Source organism: Brassica rapa, chromosome A07 (genome assembly GCF_000309985.2).
Source record: "Brassica rapa cultivar Chiifu-401-42 chromosome A07, CAAS_Brap_v3.01, whole genome shotgun sequence".
Classification (NCBI taxonomy): Eukaryota; Viridiplantae; Streptophyta; class Magnoliopsida; order Brassicales; family Brassicaceae; genus Brassica; species Brassica rapa.
Genome location: NC_024801.2, coordinates 27,418,324 through 27,437,444, shown reverse-complemented (window position 1 = coordinate 27,437,444; position 19,121 = coordinate 27,418,324). Strand labels below are relative to the sequence as shown.

The window sequence follows — 19,121 nt, the reverse complement described above, 5'->3', positions numbered from 1 at the left end:
AATCCTGAAATAGTCAGGTTTTTGAGAAAAAAAAAACTATATAGAATGTTTAGTTGTGGATTTGTCTAAATCCTAATCCAGCTGGTTACTTACCCATTTGATAAAAACCATTTACATTATATTATCCAAAAATGTGTTATTTTCTAGCGTTGACCAAGCTTTGGTATTAACTTATTTCCAAGTAGAAAACTGGCTATAAATTGAATTATCTTCCACCTTTTATATTTATTTATAAAATGCATGAACATTATATATAAGTTAGGATATAGTGTACTGTATATACTTTATATATATATCTTTCTCGTTGAGTTGTTTACATCATTTCAAAAGTACGAATATATCTTTCTCGAATGCAGTTAAAATTTTTAGCAGAACATTATAATTAATATATTTTGTCTTAATCTCAAACGTAATTAGAATACAAACTAATCTGAGCAATTACAAGAAACGCGTTATAAAAACGTGTGAAGCAAAAACCTAACCCTAAAACAAAACAGAAAAATAATCAAAGATTGACACCGGCACAAGAGAATGACGGACCACCTTCTCCTTCAATGTTCCTTCTTCATTCAACTCGGCCGCCTAACTTTAATCTTCAAGACTTTTACGCGGCTTCTAATTTTCTATATCCAGTAAAACATATGCAAATATTCCAACTAAAATATAGTGGATTTTGCATATCTTTCATATGACATGGCTTCAATACTCTAAAAGTTTACTGTTTTGAAGAAGTTTAAGTGTCATAATAGTTTGTGTGAGTATTATTTATGCGTTGGTACTCAGATTCAAACTTGTATAATCCATCCTTTTGGAAGATAGCATTTTAATAATAAATAAAAATAAAATAAGGTATTTTCATTTCCTGGTAAATAAACTCATACATAGTTACATTTACCACTCAGAATGTGTTATTCTTTACTTTCCATCTTTTTCTTACCAATGTCTAGCATAATGTCGGTCATTTTTTTTTGTGTGGCTCCTTTTATATTTCATGGAAAATTCTGTTAGCTTTAGATTCAATTTTCTCTATATTAATCATATATGATATGTTCAGAACATGCATGAACAAATCGATCAACGACGACTAAAATAATATAAGGTAAAAAAAAATCAATAATAAAGTTTGAGAGACCAACCTCATGATTTCTTTTCTTTGTATTACATAGTCAATTATTGTTGTTGTATTGCATATGACAAAAATGCATTTACCATCAGGGATTAAAAAAGTGAAATTGAAAAGCTATATAAAGGGTGATTAGGGGGAGAGAGTAAGAGCATCAAACACAAAGAAAAACACATAACAATATGGGGTCACCAATGGCCTCTTTGGCAGCAACTTTGCTTGTCTTAGCACTTTCTCTTGGTTTTGTATCTGAAACCACCGCAAATTACTACTACTCTTCTCCTCCTCCACCGGTCAAACACTACACTCCTCCAGTGTACAAGTCTCCTCCACCACCGGTAAAGCACTACTCTCCTCCGGTTTACAAATCCCCACCTCCACCAAAGAAGGACTACGAGTACAAATCACCTCCACCACCGGTTAAGCATTACTCTCCTCCTCCAGTTTACAAGTCTCCACCTCCTCCCAAGAAACATTACGAGTACAAATCACCTCCTCCACCGGTTTACAAATCTCCTCCTCCTCCGGTTTACCACTCTCCTCCACCACCTAAAAAACACTACGAGTACAAATCACCTCCTCCACCGGTTTACAAGTCTCCTCCCCCTCCGGTCTACCACTCTCCTCCACCACCTAAGAAACACTACGAGTACAAATCTCCTCCTCCACCGGTTTACAAGTCTCCTCCTCCTCCAGTCTACCACTCTCCTCCACCACCTAAGAAACACTACGAGTACAAATCTCCTCCTCCACCGGTTTACAAGTCTCCTCCTCCTCCAGTTTACCACTCTCCTCCGCCACCTAAGAAACACTACGAGTACAAATCTCCTCCTCCACCAGTTTACAAGTCTCCTCCTCCTCCGGTTTACCATTCTCCCCCACCACCTAAGAAACACTACGAGTACAAATCACCTCCTCCACCGGTTTACAAGTCTCCTCCTCCTCCAGTCTACCACTCTCCTCCACCACCTAAGAAACACTACGAGTACAAATCTCCTCCTCCACCGGTTTACAAGTCTCCTCCTCCTCCGGTTTACCACTCTCCTCCACCACCTAAGAAGCATTACGAGTACAAATCTCCTCCTCCTCCGGTTTACCAGTCTCCTCCCCCTCCGGTTTACCACTCTCCCCCACCACCAAAGAAACACTACGAATACAAATCGCCGCCACCTCCCGTCTATTCTCCTCCTCCACCGGTTCACTACTCACCTCCTCACCACCCCTACCTTTACAAATCTCCACCTCCTCCGTACCACTACTAGATAAACTGATCGTCAGACTCATGGTAATTATCACTTCTCATACTTACCAGTTACCAACAGCATGGTGCACCTCAGTTATAGTTTCTTATTTCATAGGTTTACATTTATTCTTGCAGGAGTTGACGACACTACACAAGAAAACAAATAACCTTTTGGTGATATAATAAAAGATACAAGATCATTAAGAGATAATATCGAAACGGATATATTTTCTAAGAGAAGTTTCCCATTTAATGTGTTTTTTTCTCCCATAAAATAAGTTGTTGTAATAAACTTCAAACATGTTTGATGAGTTGTCCCTTCATGCATGCAAATTGGTCATATGTTTGTAAGTTCAAGTCGTGTTTTCTAAATTCTTCAGTTTCAAAGTTTGATTGTTTACTTAAATAAAAGTATAAGTTCCTTTTCATTTCCCTTGCTCCACTAAGTATTATTCCTAGTTTTAGTTGGCTGCTATATCTTCTCAAATAAACCATTATACAAAATCCCCTAATGATTAATTAATATACTAAAATTTTCCTAATATACATGAAATGGCATATATATCAGACTATCTATTGGAACTGGTCAACAACACCTAACGTTCGTCTTATTTCTGAGCAATAAGCTCAAATGCAGCATTAACCGCCAGTAAATAAATATTACAGGATTGCCGTTAGCTTATACACGTCACATGCCTTTCTATTGCTTCTGATGAGAACTAAGGAAATGTCATTTTTGTTTGGTTCCACCAACCCTTCAGTCTTCAGATTAACCAACACCAAATACATTAATTATAAAATTACGCAAGTAAATGGATGCAGTGATTAAGTATATATTTTTCTTTAAAATGTTTATTTTCTGTAATTTGGTATATGGATTCAACATGTTTTTGCATTTAGATCCTTGTGTGCTTGGAAGATTTTTATATCAATTGTACATTTAACTCATAGAAATGCATAAACAGAGCCGGCCCATGGTATAAGGCTACAAGTAGGATAAGCGGTCGCTTTGAGCCCAACATGTTATGGGTCTTCGTTAACTATTAAAAAATATCTGATTTATTCTTTTCGTTTTAAGTTCAAATACTGAAACGGTTCCTTAGTTTTTATTTGTAATTTTGTACCGTTAAGGGTTTTCACAATTTGCTAAATCAATGTCGTCAGTGAAGATATCTGGATTTATTCCGTGATTAAGGTCTCGTCGTATATATTATAATCGATCAGGTCAACTATTTGTTCTTTGTTTTCTTTGTCGTTGTTCTTGATACGTAAATCCATCAGGTTTCACATCCGCTCCTCTATATTCCTTTCTACCGTTCACAACGAGATGCACGTTAACGTTACATACACAGACTTAAAGAACTTTATGTAGATATAAAAAATAATATGTAGAAAAAACATATATTGGCTTGATCACTACGAGAAAGTTCTTAACCTTGATAGATTATAATCTCTGAAGGCAAAATTTAAGAAGAGTTCATTTGAAGATTTAGGTTATATTTGTATTTTTTTCCTAAGTATGGCCTATATATGTTGGAATTATTAATTTATAATGGGATTTTAATGAAACAAACCCTTAACTTTGGGCCCATCCAGTTTTTAACCCTTAAGTATTTTGATAATGAAATAACTCCTTAACTTAAGTCTGTTAGAAAAAGTAACTCTCCGTCGTTAACAACGTTTAAACCCAAAAAGTTTTGTCTTTTATGTCCTATTAAATGAAGAAAACAACAAGACATATCACAGAAACGGTAAACTTTTTATGAATGCTTGGTTTGCATTAAACCACAATAAAACACATTGGTTTGGAGATCAAGAAAAATCTGATTTCATAAACCCTAAAATCTCAAAAGGTTCAACGACAAGTATGATAGAGATCTCAAAATTAGTGTGGTGGCTATAGAGGCAGAGTTTGTTAGTGCAATTTCATAAACGATTGCTCGTTACTCATCATTCTCCGTAGGCAAAAAAGGATTTTGGAAATCTCTACTTCATCTTGCTCCAAGATGATAAGGTAAATCAAATTCAGTTGCTGGTTTTTGTATTTCCACTTTTGTTTTGACAAATAGAGAATTAAAAAGGGAGAGAAAACAAAAATAATTGCAAACGTTATTTTGAGTTTGATTCCCACCGTCTTTTATTTGCACATTACGACCAACAAGGAGTTTAAAAGTATTAACTTTTGTCCTCTTTCATTTGACAAACTGAAACATGCTTGATGCTTTGTGTCTTTGTTTTTATACATGCATTGACGAATCAGTACGACACACACACTTATCCAAAAATTATTCTTGTTGATCTGATATTGATTTGTTCCTTTGTTCATTTTGATGTGTATATGCAGAACGAGTTTTTTTCGATTATATGTGGGTGGATATTGGACCTCCGATGGTTCGTATATTGGTGGTGATATAAGGCGGTGTAGGGTAGAGTTTGAAAATCCAAGTATATCAATGTTAGTAGATATGGTTCAGAATGAAGGTTTTGCAGATAATATGAGGAAGTTTTCATATTTCCCATCCAAAGAAGACTATAATCGGAAGGAATTGTCTACGGACATTGACGTTGCAGAAATGATTAATTGCATTCAGGAGTTGGAAAGTATGAATCTATATGTTGTTAGGGATGATGATCCATATTTGGAAGATGTGCTTGTTGGAGAAGAGGAAGAGGAAGATGAAGAAGAACCTGAAGATGAACCTATTGACTTTTATCGTGATGATTATGCTGAGACTGACGATTCAGATGATGATGGCCACCAAGTTTCTTTTTTTGTTGGTCAAGCGTTTCTCTCCAAAGAAAGTTGCAAGAAGGCTATTGAGAAGTATGCTATTAAAGAGAAGGTCAATATTCGTTTTCAAAAATCTGAAAGTAAGAAAGTAGCTGCAGTATGTGTACAAGATTGTTGTAGTTGGAGGATATATGCCTCAGTAAACAGCCGGCCTGCTAATATGGTTGTGCGGTCGTACAATTGCACTCACACTTGTTATCCAACTGGTGTAGTGAAATTATATAGTGCACCGAAGATAGCAGCTGATTTTTTGAATGAGTTTAGGACAAATCAAAATTTGAGTGCAGATCAGATGATGCAAAGGTTGCTAATCCAAGGTCTTCGTCCTGTGAATGGAATGGAGCTGTGGAAAACTCACACTAATGTTGTAGTTATGCCTCCTCCGGACAGAATCATGCCAGGGAGACCAAAGAACAATGATAGAATTCATGAGCCAACTGAAGCTCTGCCATCCCAAGTTCTTTCTGCACGTGAAAAAGTTCAAATGGTATTATCATTTACTATGTATTACATTGGGTAGTATCACTTGTCTTTTTATCATATCTTACTTTACTTTATTTGCATTTACAGACCTGCAGTAATTGTCAACAAGTCGGACATAATATACGGTCATGTAAGCGTGAAGCTGTGCCTAAACCACCTAAGAAACCTCAAGGAAGACCGAGAAAAAAACAGAAAATAATGACGGAAGAAGAGGTTACCAATCAACCAGCACAATCTCCTTAGTTTCTTAGAGGATGATACTCAATTTCTTTTATTAAGTTGTACTGTTTGGTGCTTTTTTGTTTTGGTGAAACTATGTTTCACTTTACGATGCTCTGTTTTTTCTCGTATACGGTGCTCTGTTTTATTTTTTTGGTATACTCTGTTTTTGTGGTAAAATCATGTTAGTCTGATATATTGTTGGCGAGACAAAGATAATGGTTCAAGATGTTTTTTTTAAATCAAAATTATTTAGTTTTAAAACTCATTTTCAGTGTATTCAGATTTTGAACTGTTATTTACTTTTAAAATTTCAAACTTTTATTCGTAGGAACCAGTGAACAACAATTATAATGCTTGTTCATGATGATGGTGATTGTCGCACAATTCCAATTGGTTTATGAAAGCGTCTTGTTTTTTTACGTATAGAATTTTGACAACATGCTTTGTCACAAAAAAAAAAAAAAACAACAACACTTTCTTATGTTTTTAACAGTCAGTTCTTAAAGCTTCAGGGGTTAGACGTTCTTAAACAGTCAAGCCTAACTATACTAACAGACTTAAGTTAAGGAGTTATTTCATTATCAAAATACTTGAGGGTTAAAAAATGGATGGGCAGAGAATTAAGGGTTTGTTTCATTAAAATCCCATTTATAATCGATCATAGTTGCTAACTCAGTAGAAAATAAATCTTTTCATCGACTTTATATCGACGTGTTAGCAAACAAACATAATGATGGTTCATGACATATGCCCCCATACTGAACCTTGCGGTGCAATATTTTATGATCATCATAATGGTTAATTTTAATTATTAGTAGTTAATGTTTGGTTAGTTTATAAAATTATAGATAAAACAAGGGATTTTGACTAAATTTTGATGGAGTGTGTATTTCATATCTCTTTGGGTCTTAAATATTCGTACCGATCCAGATCCTCTACCTTCTTAAAAACTACATGTATTTTAATTTTATACCCGAAACAAACGATCTGGATCTAAAAAACTCTGAACTGAAACTGAAATTTTTTTATTACATAATTAGGTTCAAATGTATAAGATGCGAGAGATCCGAAGACCTGAAAAGAATTGACATGAAAATCTGAGTGCCCATGTGTCTAACTCATTACATGAGATATAAATCGATAGTTTACTTTTAATAAAAGGGTGCATATAGAATCAAACTTTTAGGAGAGCAACTTGCACTTTGTATGTGCGGCATTCAATTAATTGTTATTTACAGACAGAGAGCATACATGTACAGAACTTGACCCCTTTTTTCTTGCATCGTACAGGACTTGACTTGTTGTCAGATTTAGTTTTCTCTTGAGACTGGCATGTTATATCATAGCTATCACGCAACAACATGTTCTTTTTTAGTCTCACCTCTATATATGCTTGATTGGAAACTTTCGAAGGCTTTGATGCATGCTCTCTTCAAAGTAGCGTTTTATTTAACTATTTAGGTATGTGGTTAAAGCATATCTCGAATCTAAATGGATACGCTGATCACATGTTGGTGACTAATACAACTGATATAGCTGCCACATCTGGAACGGCCTTTTGTGAGCTTAATGATCTCGTGTAGATTCACCATGTCATACTTGCAAATATGCAATTAATCAACAAACTTGGGATTTAAATAATATATAACGAACAAAAACTTAGGCTTTTAATAGGGTTGAACCGGTTACCGGATCAATTTTCTTATAAGTAGGATGCAACCAAAGTTTAAGAAGAAAACATATTTCGTGGGTTAAATATGCCTAAAACTTAGTGAAGTATCCATTATGTTTTGTATCTTAGTTTATGCACCCGAGTGACGCCCACGGTTCAACACTCGTGGATTCGTACATTCAATGTGATCTACCATCTTAGTCTTTTTCTTTTTTTTTTTGAAACACTTCTACCATCTTAGTTAGTTAGATATATTTAAGCATTAAGGTTGTTGCATTAATAATCCAATGATACGAGTGATAAGAACGGTAGTGCTTGCTGACATCTATATGAAGTATATACTTTACATGTAATAGTCGAGGAAAGAAAATAAGAGACTTACACGTATAATACTGTCTGATGCGACATTTGATGTCATTCGAAATGAATACATATAATGATATAAATAATAAAGTAACCTACATCACATTATTTTCATTCGCTGTATTTTCAGTGGACCATATCCCAATAATTTACTTCCAGAAAAGAGGGCATATAAAATGACCTCATATACTTCTACTAATGGTGGGGGAGGGGGGGGGGGACATTTTTACAGAGAAAATTATGGGAAAATAGATATTTTTAAAGGGAATAAAGATATTTTTAAAAAGGGAAAATAGATATTTTTAAAGGGAAATATATATTTTTCAAAGGGAAAATAGATAGTTTTTAAAAGGGAAAATAGATTAGTATATCCAAGCTATGCACATTGCATAAAAGACATAACATTTTTACAGAGAAAATGATGGGACAATAGATATTTTAAAGGGAAAATAGATATTTTTTAGGGAAAATAGAACAGTATATCCAAGCTATATGCACATTGCATAAAAGACATAAAGCCACTTCTTTAACCAACATAATTACTAGTTTTTCCATGAGCTAATGACATTAACAAACTATGAATATTTTCTTGAGCTGAAATTTGATAGAGACACCATAGATTTTCAAAGCAGGTTTGTTTACTTGCAAATGTCGAAACAAACTTAGCATTATTTTTATATAAGTCAAGTATTCAAGGGAAAAATCAATATATTTTGGTTTAAGTAATCAAATCAAGTAAGGGCTTCATACATCCCAATATATTTTCTAAAAAAATTATCTTGTTATGTAAAGAACTTTTAAAATGAATCGAACATAATTTAGAGAAGCACAAATCCAAAAGGAACAATAGGGAGAACTCCTACATGAGGTCTCACACGGTGTGCCATGTGATCAGCATCCCCAACTTTAACGTAAGTGCTTAAAACTGAAGGCATCAGAAATGAAAGGATGTGTGACATCACAAGAATGTATATGTAGACAACCGGCTATCTTAATCTTTTTCCTTTGCTAATATTTTTCTTTTCAAAACATGAGAATGAAAACGTTAAAAAGCCATACTTGGCCCAGTAAAAATGGTACTAAGCCATAGAAACCTGTCATTATTATTATTTTTTTTAAATTAAATTTATTCGCTTCGAAAACCTTTTTACAAACCTAATGCCATTTTGTGTAGAAAGATATAAACCTATATAGCAACATGTCATTTACCCCATTTACTAAACTTGATTTGTTACACTCATAGCCGTGCCTATTTGGTTAAAAAATAAACAATGGCTTACGGCATCAATTGATTTCAAATAAAATTTAGAGGCATGTTTACATATACATTTTTCATATGGTGTACGTAAATCAATGTTTCTTCTTACAAAATAAATCTTTCTTTCTCAATATTTATTCAGACACTTGTTTATATATAACTTCCACTACATTAGGTTATGCTTTAATTAAATTTCTACTTAATAGTTAATTTTTATTCCATCTGTTACTTTCTTATAATTTTATACTACATAAAATTTTATATGAATTACCACATTTGTATCATAAGTTTTGTTTTGCTGTATATTTCTAAACAGTTTTTTTACTCCAACAAACTGTTTATTAATTTTCTTTCAATTTTGTAGTTTCCTTATTATATATATTTAAAAACTTGGCTAATTTTTTTTATTTTGCATAGGGCATCAAAAACTCTTTGCACGGGTCACTTACACTAAAAATAAAATAAAATGAACTGACAAGCACCAAACAAAAATCAAATGAAGCAAATGAAAAAATTCAGTAAACAGGAAAAATGTAAATAAATGTTGTAGATAAAAATCAAATAAGTTTTGCATTTTTATTCTAGTTCCTAAAAGAATTTCCTAGTTTTAATATGACATGAACAAACTAATCAACCAAACTGAAACGAAGCTTTGAATTCCTAGACCTAGTTTAACGTGAGAGATATCAAAGTTGATGAAGGGCATATTAAGATTCTTTTTAAGTTTCGCGCTCATATATTCGATGAACAATCAACTTGCTAATGAATTAGTAATATGTCATATTGGAGTTGGAGAAATAATTATCATATACTTATATAGGATTAATCTAATTATTGTCTATTAATTGTCCAGGGACCAGGGAACAAAGTTATGTCGAGTGCAAAACTAAACGTTTCGTCTCTAATCGATGACATTTTTGAGCGATATAGTTTACTGATGCTATTATTGGGCTTCTTAGAAATAGATAAACAGAAGACGTGGAAGAGATTAGGGAAAGTTTGGTTCCCTCAGATACACATTACCTATACATAGTAGTACGTGCCTTCTTCAGCAACTACAAGAAAAAAAATGCACAATGCATATAGCATGGTTGACTGATGTATTTTAATCCCAAAAAGAAGTAAACAGAACCAAATATTATTGGCTAGCGAGTAGCAAGTTGGTGACATATTATTGGGAACATTGTAGCTTTTAATTTGAGTGGTGGATTTGGGATACAAGTATACAACATCACAACCAAGAGAAAAAAGGAAAAAATGAATAGGAAGACGATAACTCAAGAAGTGATGTACGTACGTCGAACCAGTTTTAGATTCTTGAAGATGACGAGACACGAACTGCAGTAATGATATTTTTCAGCGACTCGAATATGTTAACGCCATTCCCAAAACATTATAAATATAGAAATAGGAACATAGGGTTTACACGAAGAAAACAAAAACCAACATTTTGTTGAGATTTGAAATCAAAGATCATGTCATTAAGTCCGAGTGAGAAGTTCTGTAATCATATAATCGTTCTTATCTTTCATCTAAGACCTCAAGGCCTATATTTATACACATCAGATTTCCTAATACTATCGAATAGATGAAACTACAATAATGGAAATATTCTATTCTAATGTCATCTAGGTTTGGGATATGTTAATATCCCAATACCTCCCCTCAAGTTGGAGCATACAAATTTTGTATGTCCAACTTGAACTACAAGTCTTCAAATTCAAATAGGTTGTTGGTTCTTTCGTCAAAATAATCAGTTCGTCGGTTTCGGTTTATCGGGTTCGGTTTCGTCAGTTTCATCAATTCGAGGTCATTGTAACAACAGGAAAATTCACCATCCTTGTTGATCAAAAAAAAAAAAAAAAAAAATCGCAGGTCGATAGTTAGAGAAGTTGCAAGTCGAGAGATCGATTGTTCGAGGTTTCAGGTCGTAAGGTTGAGAGTTCGAGGTCGCATGTCGTGAGATCGAAAGTCGTGGGGTCGAAGTTGTTCGATGGCCGTGAGTGAATTCACATGTTTGTTAGGTCGACGTTTCATTATTCCATGCCTTCACGTCATCATCCGGATCGTCGTCTTCATCTTCTTCAATTGTTTCCACCATGACCAAACTTTTCTAATTACCAGATACGGAAGCGCTATTATGGTCCACAAAAATCGTTATGGCTCTGATACCATGAGAAGTTCTGTAATCATATAATCGTTCTTATCTTTCATCTAAGACCTCAAGGCCTATATTTATACACATCAGATTTCCTAATACTATCGAATAGATGAAACTACAATAATGGAAATATTCTATTCTAATGTCATCTAGGTTTGGGATATGTTAATATCCCAATACCGAGAGACCCTCTTATCGTAGGAAGAGTTGTAGGAGATGTTGTTGATCCTTTCATGAGACTGATTTCTCTTAATGTTACTTATGGCCAAAGACAGATAACTAATGGAATGGATCTAAGGTCTTCTCAAGTTCTGAACAAACCAACGGTTGAGATTGGAGGAGATGACCTCAGAAATTTCTACACTTTGGTTCGCTATTTGTCTTTTAATTTCGTTAATTATTTACTTATTTATCTACGTGAAGCTTTTCATGCAATATTTTCATGCATAATTATTTGAATTTTTCGATTAAGAAAAAAATACTTTTGAATTTTTAGTAATTTTTGGGGAATTTCGGCGCCTCTGGTTAGTTAATTTTTTTCAACATTAATAAACTTTTTTTTTTGGGTAAAATACTAAGTTACAATAAACTTTCTATAAATAAAATAAAATTACTTTTAGTATGTAAAGATAGTAATCGTACACATGTATCTCTAAAAATGCATAGATAAATATCAAGCAATTGATACAGGTTCAATTCGGGTATGGGAATTGAATACATAGTTTGATATCTATGAATTAAAAACATAATTTGATATATGAATTGAATACATATTTGGACATCAGGACATGCAACTACTATATTTTTTATAACGTAATTTAACCCTTCAATATATTTATTTGAAATAGTTTCACCTTGTAATTATTTCCTGTGTTTTATATCATCGATCTGCATGTCAGATTCTAGAGAGAAACAAATACTCGTGTTATCTTGATCGCTTTTGATAATTCATCATCATCTTCTTACTCGGTTACTTTTAAAGGTTATGGTGGATCCAGATGTGCCAAGCCCAAGCAACCCGTACCTCCGAGAATACCTCCATTGGTTTGTATTTATTATTCTATATTATGCATAGGAGACATCGAAGTTAGACCTACACGAGACACCCAAAATTATGATAGTATTTCAATCTGTGTCCACTCCTATAGAACTAAAAGAGGATATAGAGAATAAACTTTTGAGAGAGCTACTTGTCATTAGATGAATTACAGAGAGATTCTGTTTAAGTACATGACAAGACTTGTAGTTAGGTTTAGTTTCCACTTATTAGTAGCATCAACATATGTTTTTTCAGGTATATGCAAATGATTGGAAACTTTGAAAGACGTTGATGCATATGCTTTGTTGACAAGTAGCTTTTATTTAATTATGCGGCTAAACAATAATCTAAATGGATACAGTCTCATTACAGGTTGGTGACAGATATACCTGCCACAACTGGAACATCTTTTGGTGAGTTTATTTTTATTTTATTTTTTTGCCAAACGGTGAGTTTATTTAATTAACTATATAGATTCACTAATAAGTACATATATATTCCTAGACAAAAGCCATATATGCAAATATGCAATTAATCAACTGTTTGCCATGAAGTGAACATTAGCCTGCATCATATGCAATATGTTTTATATGTCCGTTTCAACCATTCCAAGCGTTAATCGAATATATGTTTGATGACTTTTTGTCAAGGCAATGAGTTGGTGTACTACGAGAATCCATGTCCCACATCAGGAATTCACCGAGTCGCATTGATATTGTTCCGACAACTCGGAAGACAAACGGTTTATGCACCCCAGTGGCGCCAAAGGTTCAACACTCGTGAGTTCGCTGAGAACTACAATCTTGGTCTCCCCGTGGCTGCTGTTTACTTCAACTGTCAGAGAGAGAATGGCTGCGGAGGAAGAAGGACCTCGTAGATATATATGCCTCCATCTCAAGTAACCTAATTACATGATTATCTAGAGGTTCTTGTAATAAATATATTAAGAATCTGATGATATAAACAAAACGCAGGTGATGCATCATGCATGTTGACATCTATATAAAGTACTTTTATATGTAATAATTGAGAGGGAGGAATAAAAATGAAAGTGTTCTTACGTGTATGGCATGTGATGCGACATTTTACTTCATTGTAAATATTCTAAGCAACATTACATATGTTTTCATTGGCTCTTGGATCAATTCTTAATACTTGTCTTTCAGAAGAGAGTGAATAGTGAAGCTTGTTATGGCATTTGGAATTTACTATATTTTTGTAAACTAATCTACGTTTTACTTCATATATACGAAAGGGAAAAGACAAATACTTTTTTTTACTGAAGACAAATACTTTCATATATATAGAAAATGTTGAAAGAAAATCACTATCAGTTTGAAGTTAAGATATTAATTAGATCATATCAAGTACAAATATCTAAAATGTCTTCAAAAAGTTTAAAACTCTTGAAAATGTAAGATATTTTGAAAGACTTTTGCACAAATATGATATTATTATTTTAATATTTGACAAAGATTCCATCTATTTGTATAGTAGGTTCAGTCACTTCCTCACATAATATAGTTTTAAAATTACAAAACCTGATATCTTATCTAGTGATTTGAGTTAGTGTTACAATCCTAATTCAAATTATTATTATGCATAAGTAAATTATTAATAGCATTTTTGAAAAAAAGGAAAATGAAACTTTTGGAAGAAAAAAAGTTCAAACATATCATAAAAGAAATCACAAACACAGACCAACAACAAAAAAACTCCTGGATGAGGGTCTCACTTCGTTGACTTAGTGCTTGCCATTGAAGACGAATAGTGAGTGTTTCAAAAAAAAAGATTAGGGATAACGCTATATGATATCAGTAGTTATTCTCGTTTTGCTTTTGACAATTATATGCAATACACCAAACTACAGATTTAAAAATTAAATTTAGACAAACTATCTTTTGATGCATTGATAAACAACATAAGCAGACCATAATATATAATCAAATAAAGATTCTTTGAAACAAATCTAACACTAAAGATTCTCAGGTGAAAATAAAAACACCACATGATGAGAATCTCCCTGAATCATACAAACCACATGTGATATATATATTACATACAAAGCTCTCTCTCTTTTCTAATTCATTCGCATGCGAGTTTGGTATCGAAACTGCTCAAACATATAGCAAATGCCTGAAACGCAGACAGCGGATACCTGAAGTCCATCGTGAACATGTCTTTCCCTACTTTCCCAAACTGCAACAAGATCTTGTCCGGACCATCACTCTGAGTCTGAGGCTGGTTTGCTGCTATAAGCTGAAAGTTCTTAACCGACGCAACCGTCACACGTCCCCTGAAGTTCAAACACCAGCACTGAAGCTGCTCGTGCCACCTCGGCGGCTTGTTCTTCAGCACAAGAGGCGGCGAGGAAACACGCTCTTTCCCTTCTTCCTCCTCCTCCTCTCCTAACGGACCAAGAATGTCTGAAAACCTAGCGCTGTTAAACTCGGCCGAGTAATCGCTAATAAACTTCCTCGAGGAGGAGGAGGATGTGATGGTGCGGAAAGACTCGTCGAGGATAGACCGGGGGACAATGATCTCAGGCTGTCCAGGCACGGTTCCACCTTCCGCAAGAGAAGAAGCGGGGATAGAGTCCATAGCGCAGTGCATTCTCCTCGGACCTCGAGTGCCAAGAACGTTTAGCTCGTAAGACACTTGAGCTATCTTGTAGCTACCGGTAGGGACTTTGGGAGAGACTCTCTTTGAGTAAAACCTGCGGCTAAGTCCTAAAGGTTGAACCGCTTGAGAGGGTTTGTTGTTGTTGTTGTATGGAGGTTGTGTGTCGTATATAATGAACTTTGTCCCTAGAAAGTTAGACCTGAGGGGAGAGAGGATCAACGATTAAGCCAAGGTTTAAACAATATTTTATAAATAATTAAAAAAACTGTTTTTGGTTTTGTTACCTGATCTTGCCAATGTAGGTGTTGCTTGATCTTGAAATGGTGTCTGCGTGCATGGAGATGACGTACTCTGTGTAAGTGGTTCTTCTTATGCGTTTCGCCGAGAGAAGAAACTTTCCATTCTCGACCAACAAAGCTGAAAATGAGACAAAATGATGCAGGGCAAATTCAAGATATATTAAAATTATTATATTTATTAAGTAATTATCTTAGTTATTTTATATTAACATAATAATTTTTTAGATATGTTTTATCTGATTTTTAAGTTTATCTCTTATTATTTGGTGTTTATCTAATCGTAGAATTCTTATTATTTTACCTCTAACTAAAACATTTTTATTTGATTATGTTAACTAATGAGCTATAAGAATATAGGTAAAATTGAAAAACTATCAAATAAATGAATTGAAAACATAAAACTGACACTTAAAAATAAAACATATTTTAAACTCTAAAAGGACAAGTAATATGAAAGGTGGGTTCTAACAAGTGATTTCTATAAGAATATGGGTATAAAAGTATGGGTATTATTCGGTTGTTGATTAATAAAAAATGATTTCTAAAAATCTTTTAATAAAAAGCCAAGAAGAGAACAGTATTCTCAAACTCTATAAACTTACTCTACATCACAAAAACATTGAACTAAGAACAGAGGAAATGAAGCTGTACCAGGACTGAGACAAAGGTACAAATGGTAAGTCAAGTTAGACTTATCCCTCTTGATAAAGCATTGCATTGTTGCATCTCTTGGTCCAGGCTATATAATACATAACCAAACAAAAAACAAAATCATGATACTAACCAAAACAAACATTACTTCGAAGAAAAAAAGAGAATCAAAGATCCTTTTTTACCTGTTTAAGCGAAACAGGAAACGTGATCTTCCCTGAAACCTCAGGCCTTTGAACAATCTCTTTGCACATATCTCTCCACGACCTGCAAACAGAAGCACAAGCCACCACGTGCTTCCTCGCAGGCCACGCGCTCTCGCTCTCCTCCAGCCTTTTGATCACATCCCTCAACAGCTCGAGAGGCAGATTCGCCCAAGGGGTTTCTTGAACCAGCAGTGCTAAAGGCTGTTGTTGTTGTTGTTGTTCCTCGTGACAGTCTTGAACCGAACCGCGAGACTTAGCTCCTCCACCTTCTTTGTGCTGGTTGCTTAGCTTAAAGTCGAATCTACGACGAGACAGGTTGCCTATACTGTCTCTCACATCGCGTACTATGCTGCGGAAGGACATTGTTTTGGTGTGTTCTCTCTCAAACGTTCTGAAACAGAGAAAAGTTAGTTAGAGAGTTTGAGTTCAAATTATGAATCGAGACTTAATAAGAAAGCAAAGAGAAAAGACGAAGAGAAAGTAAGGAACAATAGAAATAAAGACAGAACAATGTTTAAAAAAAAAAAAAAGACAGAACATTGTTTAAAGCAGGAAACACCACACCACAGGCTTTTGTAATAAAAAGAGAAGATCAACAAAAACTTCAAACTGAAAGAAAAGATGTTTTGGGGATGAAAACCTCGTTCAAAATGAAAGAATCTTCTGAATAAGTAATAAAGCAAAAGTGAACAAAGCAAAAACAGTCTCTGTGCTTCTCCCAAGAACATAGTCTGATTATTAGTAACGGTCCCAAATAGTAGAGATCTGATTCAAAGTAGTATAACCCATCTGAAGGATTCAACTGAGAGGAAAAAAAAAGATAAAGTCTTTACTACTTCAAGGATAAAAGAGGAAACTTTGGAGAGTTATTACAGATATAGCAAGTTGGAAACAAAGACTATTGATTCAAGGATGTTATTAATCACTGTTTTGGGTTTTCTTACCTAACAAACTAATTGTCTAAACCTGAAACTTTTGCTTAAATTGGTTTATAAGAAAGTAAGATCCATGAATTTTCATAATCACTGTTTAAAGAAATTTAGCAGAGTGACATAGAGCAATAGATCTGTAACCATTAGCTGAAAGAACTCTTGAATTTTTTTTTGTAAAGATTCCAATAATTTCAAAGGAAAGAAACTTACAGAGAACCAGAATCTCTTGTCTTCCTTCCTTGTTCTGTTTTACTCGTCCTTCTCTGTTTCAACTTCTTGGGGTTTGCTTTCTCTCTCTATGTAGAAGTTATATGTCTCGTCCACCTCCTCGAGCACGCGGAAACAAACTACGTTATCTCCGCTACACGAACAACGAACACACCTCCTTTTTTTTCATTTGTTTTATAATAAAATATTTCAGGAAACTGTTTTTTACTCTCTCTGAGTAGATTACTCTCTGCTTGTGCTATAAATTAATTTATTTAATAAACATTTACTTTATAATAAAGCCAAAGAAATTGTCATGTAAAACAAATAGTATGTACAACTCAAATACGTCCACTGACCAGCAGAAATATATATATTCAGCAAGTTGATTTTTAGCCGTTGACCTTATCTTTGCTTTTCATTTCTTGAAAAAAATATCAAGGAAATAAATTTTTTATAAAGATTATCACTGTAATTGTAAAATTAGTTTCTTACCTTACGGCCCACTTTAATGTTGTTATCATCTTGTATAATTTTCGAAAATAATTTCTTTGTATTTTCTATATAAGTTAATATCTCAGAAATTATTATTTTTGAAATGCAAAAGAAAAACACTAATATATTAATGGTGTCGCTAATTAAACCTTTTATCAATCGCTACTTACAAAATTTAGATGGTTCAGAAAAAAAATCATTTTAATGTTTATCTGCCCAAATATAAAGAGAGTATTCCATTGATGAATTTATTTCTAACACTTTTATTACAACCAAACTCTTATTACTGCAACTCAAGAGTGTTCTTGTTTGGCTGCGATCAATCAATTCAATTGGTGCAGATCAATGCTGAAACGACAAGTCTCATACTAAAAAAAAAGCATTTTTAATCCTTTTGTAGCAAAAAGGATAATGATATCCCTTTGATTAGACTTCACTGTATTATTGAAATTCCACTATCATTGGTTATAGTCAATTTCTTCAACCTTCTCATTATTTGTCAACAATTTCCATTACCATAAAGAAAGTGCTAGTTTTTTTTTTTTTCTTTTCACTGGAAATTTTATTAATGGAACTGAGCCCAAAGGGGCAAAGTCCAACATGAAACAAAAACAAAAGGACAAAACATGCCCAACTACGAGAGAGATGAAGGCCCAACACAAGGCCCAAAACACGAAGGGTAAACCGTCGAGGAAGCAAGCCACGGCACGTCATCTTCCACGTGTCCGATCGCCCGCCGATCAATGAACACGGGTCAAGACGAGGAACCACTTCCTTCCACCGGAACCAGAGGAGGCGACGGAACTCCGCCGACGGCGAAGACGAACCACGGAAGAACCAATCTTCACAAGGGCTCGAACCGAAGAGCCAAAACTGGGAGATCTACGATTCGGAAAAGAACATCGACGTCTACAATCGATCCTTCAATCCGACTATCTTGCATGAGAAGATCCGGCATCTTTAAAGATAAAGATAAGCTTGAAGATGTAAAAACCAAATTGATTGGGGAGAAGAGTCGTCGGAAGAATAGAGCGAGAGGCAGTCGGACAACGAAGAACTGAATCGCAGATCGATCGGTGCCGGCGAGAACGATTCTAAGTAAGACATCGTCTCCCGGAGACAGAAGCCGGCGAAGTCGGCGCTTTGAAAGCCGTCGCTTCCCGGAAACAAAAGTCGGACGGTCATCGGAGGAACTGATCAACCGCCGGAGACGAAAACCGGTCGGAAGTACCGAAACCGGTAAACAAAAACGACAACCTCTCACTCTCAAATCAACTCTGAACCTTCTGAAAGATAAAGGATTGATAAGAAGGCCAGAGGAATAGAGAGAAATTCTCTCACTAGGAGAGGAGAG

The 19,121-nt window shown here is 34.5% G+C and overlaps 3 protein-coding genes across 6 annotated transcripts; 2 read left to right on the top strand and 1 right to left on the bottom strand.

Moving 5' to 3' along the window:
- The first annotated feature begins 1,267 nt into the window (after positions 1 to 1,267).
- LOC103849830 (extensin-3) lies at positions 1,268 to 2,794 on the top strand. Its single transcript, XM_033274265.1, has 2 exons — positions 1,268 to 2,408; positions 2,502 to 2,794. The coding sequence occupies exon 1, from the start codon at positions 1,306 to 1,308 to the stop codon at positions 2,383 to 2,385; it is 1,080 nt and encodes a 359-aa protein (XP_033130156.1). The 5' UTR covers positions 1,268 to 1,305; the 3' UTR covers positions 2,386 to 2,408; positions 2,502 to 2,794.
- Positions 2,795 to 3,029: 235 nt separating this feature from the next.
- On the top strand, positions 3,030 to 13,476 carry LOC103832146 (protein TWIN SISTER of FT). 3 transcript variants are annotated; one of them, XM_033274264.1, is made up of 7 exons: positions 3,030 to 4,380; positions 4,711 to 5,644; positions 5,728 to 10,642; positions 11,496 to 11,684; positions 12,299 to 12,360; positions 12,728 to 12,768; positions 13,006 to 13,476. In XM_033274264.1, the coding sequence occupies exons 3-7, from the start codon at positions 10,631 to 10,633 to the stop codon at positions 13,230 to 13,232; spliced, it is 531 nt and encodes a 176-aa protein (XP_033130155.1). In that variant the 5' UTR covers positions 3,030 to 4,380; positions 4,711 to 5,644; positions 5,728 to 10,630; the 3' UTR covers positions 13,233 to 13,476. The 3 variants fall into 3 exon arrangements, with proteins under 3 accessions (XP_033130155.1, XP_009106354.2, XP_018508655.2); XM_009108106.3 differs by lacking the exons at positions 11,496 to 11,684; positions 12,299 to 12,360; positions 12,728 to 12,768; positions 13,006 to 13,476 and having other exon boundaries at positions 5,728 to 9,653; XM_018653139.2 differs by lacking the exons at positions 11,496 to 11,684; positions 12,299 to 12,360; positions 12,728 to 12,768; positions 13,006 to 13,476 and having other exon boundaries at positions 3,030 to 5,644; positions 5,728 to 9,653.
- Positions 13,477 to 14,264: 788 nt separating this feature from the next.
- LOC103832144 (tubby-like F-box protein 1) lies at positions 14,265 to 17,709 on the bottom strand. 2 transcript variants are annotated; one of them, XM_009108103.3, is made up of 5 exons: positions 17,276 to 17,709; positions 16,113 to 16,524; positions 15,928 to 16,015; positions 15,262 to 15,394; positions 14,265 to 15,176 (listed from the first exon to the last, which is right to left on the bottom strand). In XM_009108103.3, exons 2-5 carry the CDS (start codon positions 16,494 to 16,496, stop codon positions 14,441 to 14,443), a joined length of 1,341 nt encoding a protein of 446 aa, XP_009106351.1. In that variant the 5' UTR covers positions 16,497 to 16,524; positions 17,276 to 17,709; the 3' UTR covers positions 14,265 to 14,440. The 2 variants fall into 2 exon arrangements, with proteins under 2 accessions (XP_009106351.1, XP_009106352.1); XM_009108104.3 differs by lacking the exon at positions 17,276 to 17,709 and adding an exon at positions 16,774 to 17,218.
- Positions 17,710 to 19,121: the final 1,412 nt, after the last annotated feature.